Here is a 20,842-nt window from a genome sequence, read left to right as displayed (position 1 = left end):
TCAGCACCACCTTCCTGCCCTGGCACTGATATTCATGTAGCATTAGCATTAATTAATTACTGTAACAAGCAGCAATCCCAGAGCATTGCAGGGGGTTGGTTTTGGAGAATTAAAGAAGTGGATGAATCCCTTGTGCTGCAAGACCCAGCATTGAGACTCAGAGCTTAAAATGAGCAGGGATTTGTCACAACAAGAACTGCACCAGACAGTCTCAGGAAGGGAGAAGGAGCAAAGTCTCATTACTTTTTATCAGAATGGCTCTTACCATTAAAAAACTTGATGATATCAGTGAAGTCCATGTTGTTATCACGGATAATCTCTCGATAAACTTCCACAAGTGCTAAGGCAATGAAAAGGACAAAATGTTCTGAAGAGATGTGCTTTGCTGCCCAAATAACTTCCCACACTGTAAATACATCCTCGTACAACAATTCTGAATGGGAATAAACATTACAAGAGCATCTGATTATTCAACTGACCATGTCCCTCCTCTCTCACCAATGTCTACAGGCCTTACTCAGACATGAACAAAACCTGAAGACTCCTCCTTTTCCTCTCCCCCTCTCCTCCAGCCAACTCCTGTCCCTTATGCACGTGAGGCACAGACTGGCTTAAAGAACAATTAACCAGAGCCTGGAGGTGGGGTGGTGCAGAGCCAAGCCCAGGAAGGTACCTGAACCACAGTGACCATGTGAGAGCAGCACAGGAGGCCTGGGTGTTCTACAGGGCTACGTGACAGGCTGCAGGTCTGACCGTGTGTCCAGGGGTATCTCGGCTTTGCAGTGGGCCTGCCAGCACCAACACTCTGCTGGAGTGTGTTTGTGCAAGGATCCTGGGATCCAGGGGTGCTCCCACACCATACAAGGTGCCTCACTCAAAGTACAGCAGCTCCTGAGCTAATGCTGTACTTTGAGCATGCTAATGCTCCTTGTTACCACAGGGATGAGACAGGAGGTATCAAAGCTTACAGAGGAGTGGGATCACCTTCTTGAGCAACCAGGCATTTGCACTGGGCAGGAACTTGGCTTCAATCACATCATCAGGAATTTGCAACTCTCCTTTCTAAGCCTGGACTCATTCCAGTGCTGTTTCATCTCAGAGCTGTATTACCCTTCCTGACTACAAACTCTCCAGTGATCCCAGCTGCCACTGACCATCCTGACAGACACTCACACCAAAACACAGAGCTGTTACAGTTCTACACAACTCTAAACTACAGGCACAGAACATTATTACCTCTTTTAAAGTCAAGCAGGAACCAGCGATAGCAGAAGTAAAAATGAGTGTAATCTCCATTCTGGTGCATCAATTCAAAAAGTTCCGAGTCCAGAATCTAGAATGGAAAACATCAGCTGTCAGAATGTGGTCAGAAAGCTGCCAAGGTCAGAGGCACTGGACTCCCACTCTGCTCTTCATCCCGTGGTCAGAGCAGCTGCTCAGCACAGAAACAGCCCTTTGCTGTGGGTGCCAGTGCTGTGACCTTGGTGCCCTGACTCAGTGCTGAGCTGAGGAGTCACAGTTGATCCTCACCTTGACTTTAAAGGGCCAAGGAACAAGGTGAAGATCCCACTGATTTTCAACAAGTGGCAAATGTCCATCTCCACCTCTGATCTCAGGCTGTAACTCTACAAATCCACTTACAACTCCTGCCAAGCTCTGAAGTCAGGCCTGAACCCCGCTCCTTGGAGCTCTCACCCTTCACTGAGCCTCTGCCACAGCCTTGTCTTCTTTCAGACACCCTAAAAGCAGACTCACCTGGATAAGGGAGCGCATGTTGGCAAAGTGCATGTCCATAGCACCTCCATTGGGGAAGTTCTGGCTCATCCTCTTCATCAGGTGGCTGAAGCAGCTGTAGGCCAGCTGATCTGCAGGGACAAGGCAGATATTCAGTGCTGGCAACTGTGGGACTTCTTGAACAAAAATAATGGAACTGCAGGGCTTGGGAAAAACAGGGTCTTCCCCTTTGCTGTTCTCTGAATCCCAGGATTTAGATGAAAGAGAGGTTGGTTCCCAACTCTGGACCATTTTCACTGGTTATGTTTCAAAGAATCCAGCCTGCAGCCGACTTTTCAGCATCAGGAACTGCCAGAACACAGCAATTTTACTAACTTTGGTGGAATTTAATCTGGAAGTCAGTGAGTGACACGGCAGCCCCAAGACACTAATGTGAGCCATTTCAACAGCCACAGGTGGAAAAAACACAAATCACAAGCTGCAGGTTTGATTTTGCTGGTGACCTAGCCCTGGTTAATGTAGACATTTTTCCCTTCTGAAACAGCATTTCTAAGGAAAGACCTCACTAAGGATACCAGCATGTCCCAAAGGAAACCCCTTCCTACCATTGTCAAGAATAACCATCAAAGGAGCCAGGAGGTCACACATTCCTTGGACATAACCAACTTCTAGGTGCTCCCAGACATAGCTGTGGAAAGAAGAAATCCTTGTATTGAAGGCTGATTCCATGTGTGAGATCAAATCCTAAGCAGCTGCTGAAGGTGTGAATCTCAGAACCTTCTGACACTTCCCAGAGTATTTTACAGCCCTTTACTGTTTCCTGCCTGGATAAAGTGGCCCTCTGAGCATGGAGGTACCATCCTGATCACGAGAAACCCAAACCTCAGAGTACATTCAGAGAACAGTGCTCTAAAATAGGGTCTTCCACTTGAGAAATTGTCTCAAATCTGCATTCCAAACTCAGATCTATGCTCTAACCTGCCATCCTGCCTGTTCCTCCTTCTGGCAAGTTGTTTTAAATTCATTAGTGAGAATTGTTATTGACTGCTATTTGCATATTATTATAGTTTATCAATTATATTATGGATTGGCAGAAATGTGAAAGTAGTTGGGTTTACAAGCTCATTACCTGCACATGACATTTCGGAGCTTCTCCAGGTTCTCAGCAGTAAAATACCAGTAATTCCGGTCACATCTCTGGACATCTTTATCAATTCTGTGCAAATTTAAGGCAACAGTGTCCAATAACTCTATCTAGAACAGAGAAGTTTTAGTTAGATCTGCCAAGTTTACAGCATTCCCAGGACTCTGTGCAGATTTGCTCTGAGAATCACCAAACCAGAAACAGTACAATTATACTCTGAGCAGATGAGGGTATTGTAATACTCAATTACTGTCAAACATGCCAGGTAAAACACATTTGTTTTCACTGGGAAATGTGCTAAACCTCTCCTATTTCCAAACAGCTATTTCCAGCTAAATAACTTCAGCAGAGAGAAGGAGAAACTATGCTGCTGTAAGACAGCAAGTGTAACAGAGGTAGTGGCATCTTGAATCTAGATTTAGGTTGTGGTTCAATCTGACTAGATGGAGGTTTTAACTTGTTTTAAATAACACTAGAATCTGACAAGCAGTATGTTGTCCACACTCCCAGGCCCCAGAAAGTTCTAACTGCTAGAAATGTACCACACTGACTGTCTTGCCCTCCTGCTTAAAAACACACCTATAAATGTTTCTTGCTGCCTTATTTCCAATCTAGCTCAAAATCCAAATGAAAGGATTTGGATACAAAAGTCCTCAGTTATGATCCCACCAGCTGTAGTTCCAGTTTGGGACTCTCTCTCATTAAATCCTATCTGAAAAAGTACCAGTGTTTGCTAAAAAAGCAATGCTGTGCAGAGATGATGGTACTTCGGTTGCGACCTACTGTGTAGGATGCAGCGCAGACAGAGGCGACATCCACTAAATAATCCCCCTGGGAACACAGCTGCTCCTCTGAGGTGGAGTCCTGCGACTGCAGCACCCCTGGCTTGGCTCTCTGCACACGGGGTGTGCCTGGCTCAGTCCTTCCTGCCTCAGGTCCGGCTTCTTCCTCAGCCCCATCCTCGAAGGAGCCGCTCTGCCCGTCGTCAATGCTGGACAGGATGCCCGAGGCCACCGAGTAGTTCCTGGAGGACGGCAGCCCCGAGTCGGGCGAGTCGAACTCCACGGCCACGGGGGCTGGCACTGCTGTCAGCGTGGGGTCCTCCTGGCCCTTGGGCTCCTGCTCCACTGAGTCTGTTTCATCCACAGATATGAACACCTGCGACGTGCAAAACCAAACATGTGCTTCAATAGCAGTGATCGTTTCTCTGTGCTGGGCCTGACTACAGCACCTACAAGGAAGAGATCTGGAGAGCTGTTCCTCTGCTGAGAGGGGATCTGCCTTCGTAGGTGAACCTTAGAGCCCCTTAGGCTCTAAGAACCTGTCCTGCCTAAGAACAGCTGCAAACTATCCAAAATTCAGACCTGCTTTTCACTCTAACAAGGAGACACAACAGCTCCAATCTCTGCCCAGGATTCAGGAGCTGTGCTAACCTCTATCTCTGCCTCCTGGGGCTGCACCTCTGCAAATGCTGAGCACTGCCCACTCCAGATGGTGAGTGGAAGGGAATACCTACATCATTGCTGATGGTGGAGTCCCTGTGGATGAGCCGCTGGACGTGGCTGTCAATGCTGCTGCCCGACGAAAACTTGGCCAGCGTGGCTGAATGTGACTCCTTCTCTCGCTGCTTCACAATGACCTCACAGGCCTTCCACTCAGCCATCACCTTCTGGTACCTCAGAGCAATGTCTGCATCCACCTGCAGACAGAGACACGTCCTGAGACGCTGCCCTCCTTGCCAGAAGGCACTGACACTGGGAGGAAACAGGAGGAAGAGGTCTAAGGCAGATGCAGGGTCTCAGACTGAAAGCCCAAAGGATGCCAAGGCCCTTTTGCTGCAGCAGCACATCCCTGTGACTGGAGAGCAGTAGTCAGGTACTGGGTATTAAATGCAGGGACTTAATAACACAGTAGGCACCAGAAGGGATCCATATAAGCAGGTGCATACACTATCAAAGCACTGTGCCACTGTGACCATGACCTGGGACAGAACAAAAGATGTCATGTGAAACCTCACACAGAAGTCAGGTGCAATCTACAGAGCAAGCGCTGCCTCTACCTGCATCATCCCTAATTCCATCACACCTCTTCCAACTCCTCTGTTCCAGCTCTAAGGTAGCCCTTGTGAAGAATTCCAGGTCACAAGTTTATAGACACCAGCCTGTACAGTCAGATCCCGGGAGAAACTCTGGAATCCCAGCTCCCACAGCCCCATCCTGTGGCTGCACTGTGCATGGCCAAATCTATCCACACTGGGCACCACAGGAATAAAACAGATCTTTGTCACTGGTGGCTTTCTCTTTTGAAAGACAGCCACAGAAACCCCCTTGAGCTATTAAGGACATGTAGCAATTTTACTACTCTGTCACTTGTCAAGAGCTGAAGAGAAACCACAATTGTGAGCTGCCTCCAGGCTCTGCACTCGGCTGGCTGAGCTGCTACCCGAGCATTCATGCTAAGAGCTGCAGGCTGTTTGTCACTTGAGGTAGCTGTCGAGTCATAAATCATAAAATACTACAGTTAGTGGAGGGCTGGAGGACAGCCACATCTGGGAGTGCAAAAATACCTTCAGAAGACAAAGACGATAAATCACCTGCAGTGACTTCATTTAAGGACACGAGTTTCCTGTACATGCAGGTGTTGTGACTGTTTTCATGTCACTCATTTAACAGACTCCTACATTCAGTGTAAGCTTCAGTCTCCAACAACCCATTCCTTTGAGGAGTCAGTTATTACTCTTGTTTACTATTGGTGTTGAGTAGCTCATTACAATTCCAGGTAAGTTTGGAGTACTCCTGGGTTAGAGTAGGGTACAAACTCAGGGAGAAAATTCTTCTGTAGGATCCTGTGTTCTGCAGATCAGATCTTTTCTATCTTGTAACATCTCTGTATGAATTTACTGTAATTCCTATCATAAAGACTCCAGTATTTATCTCTTCTTGCCAAATCTCCTATGCTCCAGCTGTACAAATGCATTTGCCCTTTGGAGATGGGACTAGCATCCCTGAGAGATGGCTTCACATCTCCCACTCTAAAAACTAATCATCTGGGTCTTTTTGTTAATTTCTAGACACGCCATCTGCACATGGATCATAAATCTAATAGTTCATATAGGTGTGGAGATCAGACACAACAAAATGCAATCTATGCAAGAAACCTCCAATATCCTGCCTTTCTTGAAAATCTGAGATTAAATAAAGAACGGAGCAGCGCTCAGTAAAACATTCCTGATGTACACACTACAGCCAGGAAATCTATAATAAACATCTACTGAGATGACTGAATTCAGGGTGGAGAATCTGTGACCCAGTTTGAACAGTGAAGGGCTCTCCTTCTCCATCTGTGTTCAGAACTGGCTTTTAAAGATTATTGGAAGACAACTCAAATTGCCACAGCAATGTTTAGTAAAAAGGGAGATGTTTAGAAAGTACCCCATTTGCAAGACACTGATTTGTCCATGGCAAGGCTCGAGGTCAAGCTGCCCTTCTGCTCTGCAGGTGCTTACAGGGATATAAATTACTCCTTGGCATGTAAAGTAATTGGGAGTTAGCAAATGCCAAATGTTTTGATATATAAACCACTCCTTATCAATTTAATGGAGGACAAATCAGCTACTGCATGAGTGCTATGTCCCTGGTAATAACACTAACTGAAAAGCAGATTAACGTGTCAATTATATTCCAGGCCAAACCTCATTACTGTTCCATCCAGTTCAGCCAATCTTTGGGTGATGTCACAGAAAAGCAATGTTTTACCACCACACAGTAACTCCAGAGGGTCCATCTGGGCTGTTCCCAGCTCCAGCAGAAGTCCATGCATGCAGATGCAGTACCATGGAGAAAAGGTAGTTATTTCAAGGAGCTGTCTGAAGTATAATTCAGCTAACACACCATATAAAAGGAGGGGTGAAGAAAATTCCCATCCAATTGTCAATGTCTCCCCATTTTCTAAGTGACAAATTTGTGGACACAGGGTAAGCTCAGGGCATGTATATGCCACAGGCAGAGCTGAATGCAGGTTCCCTGACTTGAAGAAAGAAAGAACTCTCATTTAGTGACATTCAAACATTAAAACATAGTATCAAAACCCCTCTGCTAGTATACGTTAGTAATGTTTTCAGTAGTGTTTTTCCTTAGGAATATTACACAGTAATAAAGACCAACAGTTGCTATTCAGAAAACAAAACCTACGCTGCAACCATAACTCGGATTCCACAGAAGCTATGGCTTACCTGGTCCATCTCCTTCTTGGCCATGCCAAATTTGTAGTGACCTAACAAGAATGGCCACACTTCCTTTCGAATCTCATGCTGGACCCCACCATAGTAAACTCTTCTTAGTAATTCCAGTTCCTTGTAGTTCTGCAGTGGCCAGGAGAAAGAGGTGTTGAAGGCAATACATCTGTATTTAACTCAAATACACTCAGAGATGCTTCACACTGGGTACAGAGACAGTGAAATACATGCAGGAACTAAATAATCTCTGCAGCTTGATTCAAGCCTTTAGGGCCTTAGCTGAAATCCAGTCTAATGCAGGCTGTCATGCCTTCCATGAAAATAATCTAAATTTGAACAGATCAGTTGCTTCAATACCAGTTTATATCTTTGTCATCATCAGAGAAGCAAAGGAGAGAAGAGATTGTAAGAACTGACTCTGTCACTAGCTGAGAAGTGAGCTGTGGTCAAACACCTTTAGCATTTCTTGGGGCCAGTGCAGGTGCTCCCTGCCCAACGCCGCAGCGTGTGGAGCCCACGCACGGACACGAAGGGGTCGTGTCACTGACCTTCTTGTCCTTCTGGTACTTGCTCCACACCTCCGTGGTGAGGCCGGCGGCGGTGCTGGCGGGGCTGGCGGGGGGCACGATGCTGTGGTTGACCAGCGCCGAGAGGTGCGTGCGCACCGTGGACAGGTGTCGGCAGTGAGCCAGCCCTGCGGGGACACCGAGGGCCAGCTCAGCCACAGCCCTGCCTGAGGGGCTCTGGGGCCCCAGGAACAGTCGTGCCTGCACCGAGCTCGCTCTGCACCGTGTGAGAATGAGCAACTACAGCAGAGCCAAATGTTAAACAGATCAGACACAGAACAGCAACATCCACGTCGTGAGTTATGCTGCCATGTAAAACTACATTCTGTCTCCACTGTGCATCACTTCTCCCACTGCCAGCTGCAAAACTCACAAATATTGAAATACTGGCACTGGAGTTACATCCACCCTACTGGTCAGACTGCTTTCTAAGCCAAACATCCCATGTTATTTAGATAAGCATGTGGATACCACATGGGCCAGATATAAGAAGTTCCACTTACATCCATAAAAAGCTCTTGAAATGATCTGCCTCTTCATGCTTTCACACAACATCTTTAGTGGAGTTCTGTGAGAGGCATCAACAGGACAAGAGCAGGTGGTGAGGAGAGAGAGCATCAGGAATTTCATGCTGATCCCTGTGTCCTACACACAGCAATTATTTCCCTGCACCAAGACTTACTTAATTAAAGGAGCAGTAAAAGCAAACTCCACTTATTAAAGCATTTCCCCCAACAACACTTCGGCCCCAGACAGATTTCCCCCTGGCACACAGCCACAATTGCTGCAGGTGCACTGTAGAGGTCTGTGTCAAATTGAACTGTTGCCCTTCATCCAACTGTTAATGACTTGTTAAAGATAACATTCCCAGAGCCGAAGTATTTTACACAAGACAAAAGAACTAGATACAATTTTTTCTATCAAAATGTGACTTGAGCATAGTTTAACAGGTTAGTTTTAATAAACTAAATTTCTTGCTGCCAAACTCTGCCAATTTTTTATGTTAGAAGCTACTTGAAAACTGTTACTTGAAAATTGTTACTCTTTGTCTTGAGTGCTGCAACCACTCAAACCTTCCTGCTTTTACCTGTGGCATGCACACAGTCCCCAGATAAGCTGTCTGCACAGCTTGCTCACCGGTCGTGGATGCAGTTGCAGCAGCTGGGAATGTCATAGGGAGAGCTGCCCATGGAACAGGAGACACAGGAGGAGCCCTGGCTGCAGTGCTCCAGCTGCCATGACAGCAGGTTTGCCCCAAAGCCTTGCATCTCTATCATCTCACTGGTGTCTGTGGAAAAACCAAAGAAGACAGAAGGACATCAGCCTTTTCCCTTCTCTCCCCCTCCTCCACCTGTGCATCCTGATGGTTCATGCTTCACTTCTCAACAGGCTCTGAACCTCGGTTCCAGAAACAGGAGAGTGGCATCCTCAGAATCACTGCTCTGGACCTGCAGCATGCTGTGCAGGGTCCCTTCCCAGGAAGCCAAGCTCCTTCACCATTTACACCTCTCTTGCCCATGCACATCCCAGTTCATGTTTCAAGAGACTAGACAAAAGGGTGCTGCAGTAACAACTCAACTGGTTCTTATGTAATACTATGGAAATGTTATTTATGGCCAGAAGAGATCATCTAGCCCGACCTTCTATTTAATTCAGGCCTCAGGATTTCATTTTGCAGTTCCTAGAATCAGCCATAGAACTGCTGGTCCAGCCAGAGTGAAAGCTGGAGAATGAAAAGAAATTAAGGCAAACTGAGTCAGTTACTTTCAGAAGATGATGCTTTCCTCTTCAGAACCAGATCCTAAAATACTTAGCAGAGAAGGACAGTTCCGGTCCTGCTAATGCCCACACTATATTCATAAAAGAATACTCTCTACAGAAGTATCTGATCCAACTGTACTATGCAGCTTCCTGAGTTATCCCTGCTCCACCAAATCTATTTGCCTTTTTAACCAGCTTCAGAAAGGCAACTCAAAAAATCAGCAGCTCCCTTCAGAAAGCTTGGCTTCAGCTCTTCAGCCTTCTCAGCTGGCATTTGAACTCGTGGGGCTTTTGCTTTATAATAAATAACTGGCCTTTCAGCTCACCCATGATTAAAATTAAGGCAAATACAATAATGTATGTTATAAAGTATGCCACTAGATTAACAGTTACAAGCAAAATCCAGTCCCCTGGGCCGTGCTTTTAAAACAGGTATTTGTTGAGTGGTTGGGGGCGGGGGGGCAATTCCAAACCATCTCATGCATTTTAAATCAAGGTAGCACTAAGCATTTTAGGAGTGCCTATTAGAAAGTGGGCAGAGGTGAGGGAGGCATGGAGTAAACCCATTTGTTAACAGAAAAAGCACAGGCTCATGCGGAAGCAGTCATGTGTGTTTCATTTCACAAAACAAAGTGTGATGCAAAAATGCTCTTCACCTTAATTCTTCAGGAAGGAGCTGAACGACCCAGTCTTTATTGCAGCTTCTTATTGGGTTCAAATAAAAACCATTGGATAAACATTTTTAGATCATTAGTTTTTGCCTCCCCTCTGTAGACAGGAAAATTGGTCTTTTCAGTTTTAATTTTTTATTCTGTTTTTTTAGAGAAACAAGGAAAGAACCCCACAGAACCTAAAGATTCAGATGAAAGGTACCTGAATTAGTGAAGAATTAGAGTGAACAGCATCTTTTATTTAATTGTAGTGGTGTTATCTGTAACTTCAGCTACATGCAAAAGTCGAGCATGTTGCAAAATGTCAAAGCAGATGGCTGGCAAACCTGCTACAACAGTGTTGTCATTATGGGATGGGGCTGCTGGAGAGACAGCAGCCCAGCCAGGCTATTCCCAGATACATCCCTAACTCTACCATCCCCTTCAAGATTAAATAACCAAAAGCAGACACCTGACAGCCATTCTAGTAGCATAACTTACATGTTCTATCAACTGACCAAAGACTAAATTGTCTGCCTTATGCTTAACATGTATGTGGCAATTGAACGTTCTTCCCATTTTTGCCCATATCCAAGCACAATCAGTTAGGACACTGAAACTTCCTAAAACAGCATCTTTTTCCAAAGGGAGCACTATTTTTGGAACTTCTTTCTATCCATACCTTCCAAGAATTCTTTATTAACTTGGGTTGGGCTTTATCAATTTCCAGGGGCTGCTGCCTTGGGATAAGTGCATGGGCAGCCTAGAAGAATTGAGGCTCTCCTTGAACACCTATTCCTACCCTGTCCAACCCAGAACTTCAGCATTGTACAGAGATGCAGGGCAATTATTGTCTCTTGCAGTCAGTCCCACCAGTCCAGGGTATAAAAGCAAGGACTTCTCAGAATGCAGAACTAAACTACTGGATGCCAAATGCACACACATCTTGAGAATACCAGCTTAAATAATACGAAGAAATAGATGACAAATTTGTGGGTGGTGGAGCTCACAGCTGATCCTCTGAAGCCCACCCAGCCTATGGATGCAAGTGGAATGAAGTCACCGACCCCAGACAGGCACTGTATCTCCACATAGCCTTCTCTGCATACTCTGCTACCTCATCTGTGAGAACACAAAGCTGTTACACTCCCTCCTTCTCTCCTGAGAACCTGCTCCAGTATCCAGCCTTTATGAAGATGGGGCAGGAAGCCCCAGAGGAGAGGAGGTTTGCTGCTCAGCAGCACACACATCAAGGGAGAGGGAAGATGCTGCTCCCACTCCCCACAGGCTGTGAGCCCATTCCCAGCCTCTCTACACAGTCACCTCCATCTCCAGATCTCACAGTGTGAGTGAAATGTCTTTCCCTGTAATAATGCCAACACTGTTGTATGCATCAGTGGAAGGAGCTGCAAGAGAGCTCTGGGACACAGGGGGAGGAGGATAAAAACCTTTCATCCTATTAGGAGCTGTGAGGTTCCGAGAGCAGATCATTGATAGCATTGCGTGTAGCTTATCTTCCTCCTCCTCATCATCGTCAACAGAGGTAGAGCGGCTGGCAGCTAAGTGGTGGTAGTTAATAGTTACTGCTCAAAGAAAATAGTGAAAGAGGAGCATAAGAAGAAAGAACTCAGTGCTGTGGGAAAGCTCAAAAGGACATGGTCAGCAAAGACAAAGGACCTGAATCCTGCCCTCTGCTTGAGGGCACAAGCTCTTGTAAATGGGTGTGAAAACTGAGTTTCTTACAGAAACAAAGCATGCTCCACCAAACTCAGGCCAGCCTTTGAGTGCACACAGGCTGTGAGAGCACACGTGGCACACCATGGCAAGGGAGAAAGATCCCCATGCCAGCCTGCAGCAGCTGAGCATGCTTTTGAGCAAAGCTCCACAGGAATTCTAGTCTCCAGCTAGCTTCTGTCCTTCACTGTGCCCCTAGCAATGCTGCGACCCCTTCTCTGAAACCTGTGCCAGATGCATCTGGACAGCAAACCCTCGCTCCCAGCTGTGTGTGGCTCTGCAGACAGGCAGAGTTCCTGCCTGGCACAGGACCTGCACCTCCTGCCCCACGAGCCCAGGGCTCTGCAGCCCCTCCACCAGGTGCTTTGCTGGTGTGTGCATGGACTTACCTGTGCCAGCCCAGGAGCCTGACAAAGCCCAGCCAGCGCTGTGGCCCAGGCCTGGGGTCAGGAGGCTGCAGAGGAGACTCCTGCTTTCTCAGCTGCAGTAAGTCCCAGTATGAGCAGTAACTCCAAATCCCCTGTAAACTTTATGGTCTGATCTTCTCAGGAAATTCTTGCTTCTTTACCAATGGGAATAAAACTGAACATGCTGTTTGAGAACCAGCTCAAATGCCTTCTTGCATGTAAGGAATTTGTATTCACTGATGACATGAGGTGGTTTGGTGCTTGGGAATTCATTTAGTTTCCTTGGAAGGACCTTTGTTTATCCATTGTTAAGTTTCTGCTTCCAAGCCAGGAAAACTTAGCCCAGGGAGTTCTTGGGGTACTTTTCAGAGTTTATGGTTGGATTTTTTTCCTAATAACAACATTATGAGCAAGCATTGTGGCCAGTAAAAATATCCTCACTTCAGGAGCAAAACTGCTCTTGGCTAGTCAAGCAATCTTTTTTGTTTCAGACTCAGTTTGCAAGCCCAGGGGAGTATTTTGAAAACTTCCTCTGTAAAACACAGAGAAAATGAAAAATTCCCCACCTCAACTCCATTTCCACTAAGATAGCAACTTTCACTGCATTAAGGAAATCTAAGCTGTACCTGTTGATCACAACTACTCTCAGTGAAATTTATTAGAGGTTTGGTTTTTTTTTACCCCCTTAAAAAGATGTGGCTTGTCACCTGCAGGTATGTCCCAGGGTATTACTTCAAAATTTTCTCAGATGCCTGATTTGATTCTTCATTTGTTTTGTTGTTTTTTTTTTTTTTTAAACAAAGCAGAACAAAGGCACTTACTGTTATCATGCTTGTGTCCAGGATAGATAATTCTGAAGACATAGTCTGTGGATGTGTCCTCAGCTGGCATCTCCTCCAGGTCCACTGACTTGTTGCTGTTCCGTTTTCGAAGCTTTGGAAACACCTTGCCCTAGAGAAAACAATAATTCCATACATTCAGCTATGAGTGACTAACAGAGAACAACAAACTAAGTACCACAGACCTCTGAAATCTTAAATCACCAAACTTTCAATGCTGGGAGGAGGTGAGGGGGAAAACAGTGAAGTCATATACAGCTGGTGGTTTAGGGATATACAATACTACTTTTTCTTTGTGCTATAAACCAGCCTTTTCTTGTAATCTATAGGAGCTGGGCACCACAAGCCTCTGGCAGCAGCTCTGTCCAGTCCATCTGAGTCTCACTCCTATTGTGTGGGCTTGTATCTTGATGCAACAGCAGACTCCAGCTATTTGTTCAGTGAAGGTATGAACAATTTTTATAGATCACATGTATAAGAAGCAAACTGGACTAAATGGAGTTATTTTGCATCCTACTTTACCATAAAGCAGCTGGAAGTCAGTGCCCAGGCCCTGTGGAGCAGAGATACCAACACCAGCCTCACCCAAGAGCTCACCAGAAAAAGCAGTACCTTGCCCTGCTGGGACCACAGTGGGGGCTCCAGCTGGCCACGGGGTAGGAGCCCATTTTCCAGACAGGACAGGAAGGCGAGGAGGTGCCCTCCTTGGGGGAAGTGCAGTGGAGGCCTCTGAGTCCCATCCTGACTCACCAGCACTAATGTCCATCTGCTTTCTGCTGCAAGGAGGACAAGGGGAGTCCACACTGTTACATCAGAGCCTCAATTTTCCGCTCTTACCTTCTAAGTAAACTTTATTGGGGATCATCTCTAGATAAATAAACCTTTGTAAGGCACAGTGTGATCTAAGGATGATATCAGCCCTCTAGTCCTAAAGAAACCCAAGACACAGGCAAACTATGAAAGCCTCATACAGTTGTCATCTTCTGTCTCCTGGGACTGGAGATTTTAACACTCATTCCCACATGGCCAGAACTAGTCAGAGGTGTTCCTGACACTGAGGGATGAAAAGCAATCACTCAAGTAGCTCTCCCTGTTCTGTATTGTTAAGGAATATATGCTTAAGGGTTATGCTTACGTTGCTGATGGCAGTGGATGCAGACAATCTGGCTCAGTGGCACAATCAATGCGTAGTCCCAGTAAACACTAAGAGGGAAGGAAAGTGCAGGAAACATTGTCTTTTCCATATTCAGGAATGCTTGCAATTTCAAGCACCTGACAGAAAGACTCTGCTAAGTTAATAACTGCTTATTAAATTTGGCCAATTAAAGTAAATTATTAGTCAAGTAAATGTCAAAGGAAAGCTAGTTTCTTCACACTGGATATTCTGGTACCAGTTTGTACAACCTCTGCTTCCCTATTGCCCTCCCCTTCCTCTTTCCTGGTGCCCCTCAGCAGGTTACACAGTACTTCCCATCTTTCCTGAATGCAACAAATACCTTTTCTCCAGTTCCGAATCTCCAAGGGCTCCATTCATCAGCTGGTTTGGAGTCCATTTCAATGTCAAACTATCAGCTGATTGATGAAGGGAAAGATACCCAGGAATTGCCTCCAAGTCATCTTTCTGTTCACAGAAGTAACAAACAAACAACCCAGGTGACTCAAGTGCACAAAATATCTGCATAAAAATATATGTTCCAGTCTTTCTATGCCATGCAGGTTCCAAAGCTGCAGTATGTGGGAAGCAATGCAGGAAACCCAGCAAAAGTACTGGTATGCAATATTGCTACTAGAAAGAGGAGAAGAACCACAACACGGTCAGCAGGTTTATGGAATACAGTCCAGTATGTTTGTTCCTGCCTAAAGGGCCACTGCTCATTGACAGTGGTCAGGCAGTAAAAGCATTTGTCACGTGTCAAACCTACCCCAGCACAGAAGAACCAAGAAAAAGGCAGCTCTGTGCTGAGAACAGACCCCTTGACAGGTCTGAGCTCTGCCCCAGCCCCAGCCCCAAGCTGCAGGCACTCACTGGCTGCACCAGGACGTTGTTTTTGCCGTAGAGAAGGTGTGTCCGGGAATTCTGGTGCAGGGACTCCACGTACTCCCGCGCCGAAGCAGCAAAGCGATCTTCTGACGTGCTGCCACTGGAATGGCGCTTCCGGATCTACAACACAGCCAGGGCAGGTCAGGCAGGGCACACCACAGGAACTCAGCCTCAAGAGAGGGGCTTGCAGAGAAATCACCTGGACTCTTAACTCAGCCCTGACCACGGCAGCTCAGAATTTCTTGTGAACTACCTGGTCAGATCACAACCGTCAAAAGCCAGAGTTTAGTGCTGGATCTCAAACTTTTCTACATAAAGAGGCCATTGTGGCCCAAATGGACTTGTAATATGTGATAAAGCTCCATTACAGAAGAGAGAAGAAAGGCTGTTCCAGATTCAGGTATCTCCCTGATGAGGCTGTTTTTATTATCAGCCTGTCCCTAACTCAGAAACAGGTACAGAGTAAATACCTACTCCCAGGGCTGGGCGCTTGGAGGGGGAGTCCTGGCGGCCGTGTGTGCCGTGGATCCGGTGCCGCTGCACCAGCTCGTCGGCTGAAGGGTCTGTCCAGTAGTGGTCAGCTGTCTTTAGCTTGGTGTACTCCAGAGCACAAGGTCCAACTAGGAAAAGAGACCAAGGGAGAAACCTTCTGAGTCTGTTCAGAAACACACCCAGTGCTATCCTGCTGGCTGAGCACTGAAGGTGAGATTTCCTTCTTAAGCCAAGTGAATATTAATGGTCACTGATCCTACGGGATCAGCCCACAAACAGACAACAATATAATAATGTATCACTCCTATTAGCCAGGGCTGTATAAGAGTGTTCCTGTAGGACACAGTACCCTGCCACAGCAGCATTAGCAGTCACAAACTGCCAGCAAGCATTCAGTAAAAATCCATTTCCATTCTGCTTTCTGATCCAACCAATAATTACTAATAAAACCAGATGATCAGTCTCCTCTGGTCTTGTAAGCAACAAAACATCTTCACTGTTTCTCTATTATAAATAGTTACATACAAGATATAAAATTCACCTCTTGTTACACTATCATAATGCAAAATGCTTTAAGAAACTATTTCTTTTCTTCAGCATAAGAAGTAACTTTGCAAGAACTCACCTAGCAGAGAAGCCAGTATTGGGCCACAAACAGGATCTGCCAGTAAAGCTTCCTTTTCGTAGTATTTACTAGGAATAAAAGATCAGAGCCCAGTTAAAAACATTTGTTGGTATGAACCATTTCAAAGCTTAGGTTTAGCTACAGGTGTAATACAATGGGCCTCTCGATATGCTCATTCTGTCTCATCTATTTTTCAGCTGAGCTCAGAGAAGCAGGAGCTTGCCTTGTGCTCAGTGTGTTTACCCAGTATATTTGATTTGGGGCTTTGGGCAGAATTGCAATATGGGAACAAACAATAGTTCTCTGCAAGTAATTTTGTCCATTTTCCACAGAGGCAAAACAATCCACACATTCTTAAACATCTCTTCCATCTTTGAGGAATCATCTTGAAGCACTGTGAAGAATAGTGAACTACTACATTGCTCTTGCAATGACCCCGAAGTCTTGCCACTGCAGCAGGCAAAGCTGCTTTGCAAAACCACATAGCCAAAAAATCCAAACACCCATAGCTCTTGATTGCCACTGTCCTCTGTGGTCTGTTCACTAGATGGGGCTCAAACTCTAAAGCATCTGCTCTTCCTCCAGAACAGAACAGCTGAAGGACGTGAACATGGAGCATTTGAACAGTTATGACACAAAAGCCTTACGAAAAGGTTTGTTTTATTCACCAAGTCAAGTTCTCAAAATCACACACCTGCAATGAAGGACCTGATCCTAACTTATCTAAAAGTATGGGGAAGGCAGTGAAGTGAATATCTACAACACACAGTGATGGAACAACTGAGAGCAAACTCCCCTGATGTGTCTCCTGTGGATTACGTGGAAAAGAAATTAAAACCCCTTGTGCCCATGTATCTGCAGACACTGAGACAGTGGACTAAAATGCTTTCATTAACTGTGTCTCTGGGACATGGCCAACCCTCCCTCTGTCTCTTCTGCACACAGCTCATAAAATCCAAGCTGGCATTACATATCCCAGAGCAACAGTTTGCTTGAACAGCACAAAGACCTTTCTTACATTCTCTTGCTTTTAGTGGCAAGATACATCATGAAAGTAAAGCTGATGACAAGGGAAACAGTAACACAAACTTGGAAAATACTGTGAAAACAAGCTGCTTTGCCCTTAGTTCTCATCCTTGTTCAGACCCATTGGCTTTGGATGAACAAGAATGTGTTGCCAGGGCAGAAGAAGAGCACCCCTGCCAACAAAGTGCCTTTCTGGGACCACAGCAAGCTTCAGGGTCCCTTCCTTTCTCTTTTTATGCGAGATTGTTCTAAGTCTGTCCCATTAAGTGTTCAGTATCATGGGTTATGGGAGGGCAGGAAGGGTAGGAGTTAAGAGCCACTCCTTGGCAAACCACAGCTGATGCTGGGCAGCAGGAAGCAAGAACAGAACAGAGAGGACTCATTTTTGCCTCTTAACGAGTCTGTGGGGAATACATCCATAAAACACTGATGATCTTTGGTTTTACAAGGGAAGACACTCACTTTACACAAAGTTTAATTTTTCTAAAAAGGAAACATGATTCAAAGAACCTGTTTTCACAGCCCTAAGGTTTTATGTCACTAGCTCCTCCTGTTCTAATCTCCTTTCTTTCTTTTACAAAAGGCATTTTCCTCTCTGACATCCTAAAGTTCTGAAGGATTATTTTCAACTCATGACCTATTAGAACACATTTCTATTCCACTAAGCTCTAGGTCCCATTAGAATATGGGCACCTAATATACTTGAAGTTAGGTTTGTAGCTGATTTCTGGAAAGCTGAATGCCTGTTAATGCTTTTTTGTAAGCCTGAAATACTGTCACTGATGAAAAACTATAGTACATTTTTTTTAAATGCCTATGTAACTGGTTTTCATCTTACCAGAAGCCCACATGACAGGGGTTTGCTGAAGACTTTTGATGAAATCCCTTGCTGCAGACACCTAAAAGTCCAACAAATCCACGTGCTTCTGCTGCTTTCCTTACCTGCAGTTATCAACAATGTACTGCACAATCTTGTCCAACACCTTCTCAATCAAGGCTGTCCGAACCCAGATGTGCTTGATGGCCTGAGGTGTCAGGACAGGTGTTTTGCTTGTGGTTGAGCCCTGCCTTTTGAGGGGTTCCTGCCCATTTGGCTGATTTTTCCTGCAAAAGGTGATAAAAATAAAAGTAGTCAGAATTTGCACTGCTTGATGACAGCTCCATCATCCAGTGAAACCCATCCTCCTGCATCAGGTAACACAGTGGAGCTGCAGGAGAAAGGTGGCTGTAAAGCACAGGGACATGTGCCTTGGCTCTCCACACACTGCCCTGGGCTGAGTGGAACAGGAATCCTCTAAATGTCTTTTCCAGAAAACTTCCCTTGAAATAGAAGAAAGTCCCATTTTGCCTCTTTGAGCAAAGACATTTTCAGGTTTTTTGCCAGCACCTGGGTTTCCTTTCAGGAGACTGTTCATTTACATAAAGTTAATACATTTGTTATGGGTGGTTTGGGTGAGATCTGTAATTCCCCTCTGCATTGACAGGGTCCCAAGTCCTACAGGAGCCCATGTCAGCATGTCCACAGGCAAGGAAGACAAGTGACACCACTGACAGCAGAACAATTTGGGTGTGTTTAGTTGCATCCTAAACAGGGCTTTTCTTAAGCCACAGCCTCAGGAACAGATATGCTGTTACAGCCCTTCTGTCTCATTTCATACATCCAGCAGAGCGAGTCCACCCCCTGCAGTATTTCCCAATAGTGTCTTTGCTGTGCATATTTTCTACAGCACTTAAATTTTGTGGTTGCTAATAGCTGAAAAACACACAAAATTTGTCTAGAGAAACCACAGAACTTCAGTTCATTTGCTCCTCTCTGTTAGAGTACACAGCCCAAGTTCTCTGGTGGTTGAGGGGTGTTTGTGTGGGCTCTTAACCAGAAGAGAAGATGGTGAATTTTCAGTAGAAAGCATCCTTCTTCCCAACATTTAAAAAACTAAAATTAATAAATTCCCTGTCTGTATCAGTAGGCACAATTAAAAATAGATCAAAAATAGGTATATATCAGTCAAAAACTACATAACAAAGTCTGACAATTACAAGTCTAATAAAGATAAATGTCAGAAAATTACATAGAAATATAAGTGCTAATTTAAATAACTCCATAATTGAAGGCAAGCTCTCTCAGCAAAGCCCTTCTTACAGCAAATTGATTGGAGGCTAACAGTTCCTAGGATATGTGTAGAGCTCTTAGGGCTCAGCAGTGCCTACAAACAGGATTAAAAATGCTCTTGTCATGAGCTTATAGGACAAGACTCTCATGCACTGTGAGTCCATCTACAGAACCACATGGAAAATTTTAACTTTGCTACTCACCACCAGCAAAAAGTCTAAGACTTTCAGTAACCTCAAGTCCTTCACTTCAAGATTCTGTTGTGCTTAAGTCCAGTATGTACTGAACAGTTTTCCTGTAACATCTTTCTTCCCATCATTCTTCATATCCACTAATTGAACTGTTTCTGCTATGATACCAACAAATTTATTCCTGGTTTGGCAGGAGCATGCCAAAACAGCTTTTCCAGTATGTCTGTTCTTGAGTTCCTCCTTTCATCCCCTCCCTTCCCACCAACAGTCCAAGCTGGTCCACCATATCCTGACTGCGAGCCCTCTCTGAAATCACCAGTAATTAGTCACTTCTGTTGCTGTTTGTGGGCTGAATATGCTCCTCTGCTGTACTGAGAAGCAAAATGAAACACCAAAGCCCCAGTTCCCCATCTCAAACTGCTAGTTTGATCAAACACAAACATCTACAGCCACTGACAAGACAAGGCTGCAGCGTCCATGGCCGAGACAGGCTCCTGTGCATGCACGGGGCAGTCTGTGTCCCACCACGCTGCACACACACACTGCATCCACCTGGCTGATAATCAGTCCTCAGCCTCACCTGCTCTCTATCTGCTGCTGCAGCTCCTGCACCTTCTTGCACACGTCTCCAGCTATGGCACAGGTCTTGCCCACCTTGGTGAAGAGTGCGGCCACCTTGTCGGTGCGCAGGAAGCCAGCAGCCCTGCGCTTCAGCATGTGCAGGAGACACGCCTCCACCACACCTGCGGGAAGGGGACAGAGCGTTACTGCTCCCACTGCCTCCTGCTCGGCCAGCATCACCTGCTCATGGCCCCTGGGCACATGTGGGTCACCAACAGAACAGGGGGGACAGACAAGAACTCAGAATCAGATGACATGAGCATGTGTCTAATCTGCAACTACAAGCACCTTGTAAATACAGGTAATGGCAGTATATAAATGAACTGGAATGTCTCCAAGTATTTTCAGCCCACTTTACATGTGCCACACAGAACCACACTAACATGCCCTGATGGCCACTGGTAAAACACTGCACTATGCCAGCCTTGCAAGACTGCAGCAGAAATCTATCCTGTTCTCATGTAACCTGCTGCAGGGAAAGGAAATGAGAAAGACAAATTTTTAAAAAAACAACAAAACAAATCAAAACAAAAAATAAGCCTTCCTTGTCTATCAGCTTCTGAAGTGAGACTGCAGATGACTCACAGAGTCATACAAAGGGATGAAGGAGAACAGACCAATTCATTCACAGGCGAGGGAAAAGAGCCAGCTCTGTGTGCCCGGGGTG

At 45.6% G+C, this 20,842-nt stretch overlaps 1 protein-coding gene across 8 annotated transcripts in view; it reads right to left on the bottom strand.

Moving 5' to 3' along the window:
• Nucleotides 1-20,842, bottom strand: part of SGSM2 (small G protein signaling modulator 2) — a 39,442-nt gene that overhangs the window by 2,175 nt on the left and 16,425 nt on the right. For 2 of the 8 annotated variants that reach the window (XR_004499851.1, XM_015646900.2), the window contains exons 3-23: nucleotides 20,135-20,297; nucleotides 18,196-18,357; nucleotides 16,228-16,295; nucleotides 15,585-15,730; nucleotides 15,096-15,230; nucleotides 14,566-14,690; nucleotides 14,205-14,272; nucleotides 13,682-13,845; nucleotides 13,052-13,181; nucleotides 11,538-11,672; nucleotides 8,816-8,966; nucleotides 8,182-8,246; nucleotides 7,661-7,806; nucleotides 7,110-7,238; nucleotides 4,395-4,577; nucleotides 3,662-4,036; nucleotides 2,864-2,988; nucleotides 2,340-2,422; nucleotides 1,756-1,865; nucleotides 1,237-1,333; nucleotides 266-433 (exon numbers count right to left, since the gene is read on the bottom strand). Coding sequence is in view for 7 of the 8 variants with exons in the window: in XM_015646900.2 (XP_015502386.1) it covers nucleotides 266-433; nucleotides 1,237-1,333; nucleotides 1,756-1,865; nucleotides 2,340-2,422; nucleotides 2,864-2,988; nucleotides 3,662-4,036; nucleotides 4,395-4,577; nucleotides 7,110-7,238; nucleotides 7,661-7,806; nucleotides 8,182-8,246; nucleotides 8,816-8,966; nucleotides 11,538-11,672; nucleotides 13,052-13,181; nucleotides 13,682-13,845; nucleotides 14,205-14,272; nucleotides 14,566-14,690; nucleotides 15,096-15,230; nucleotides 15,585-15,730; nucleotides 16,228-16,295; nucleotides 18,196-18,357; nucleotides 20,135-20,297 (2,928 nt within the window). In the remaining variant the exon portion in view is untranslated. The remainder of the gene's footprint in view (nucleotides 1-265; nucleotides 434-1,236; nucleotides 1,334-1,755; nucleotides 1,866-2,339; nucleotides 2,423-2,863; nucleotides 2,989-3,661; nucleotides 4,037-4,394; nucleotides 4,578-7,109; nucleotides 7,239-7,660; nucleotides 7,807-8,181; nucleotides 8,247-8,815; nucleotides 8,967-11,537; nucleotides 11,673-13,051; nucleotides 13,182-13,681; nucleotides 13,846-14,204; nucleotides 14,273-14,565; nucleotides 14,691-15,095; nucleotides 15,231-15,584; nucleotides 15,731-16,227; nucleotides 16,296-18,195; nucleotides 18,358-20,134; nucleotides 20,298-20,842) is intronic. The other 6 variants (XM_015646903.3, XM_015646902.2, XM_015646901.2 and 3 more) reach the window with 6 other exon arrangements.

This window comes from Parus major, chromosome 19 (genome assembly GCF_001522545.3).
Source record: "Parus major isolate Abel chromosome 19, Parus_major1.1, whole genome shotgun sequence".
NCBI lineage: Eukaryota > Metazoa > Chordata > Aves > Passeriformes > Paridae > Parus > Parus major.
This window is presented reverse-complemented; position numbering and strand designations above follow the sequence as displayed.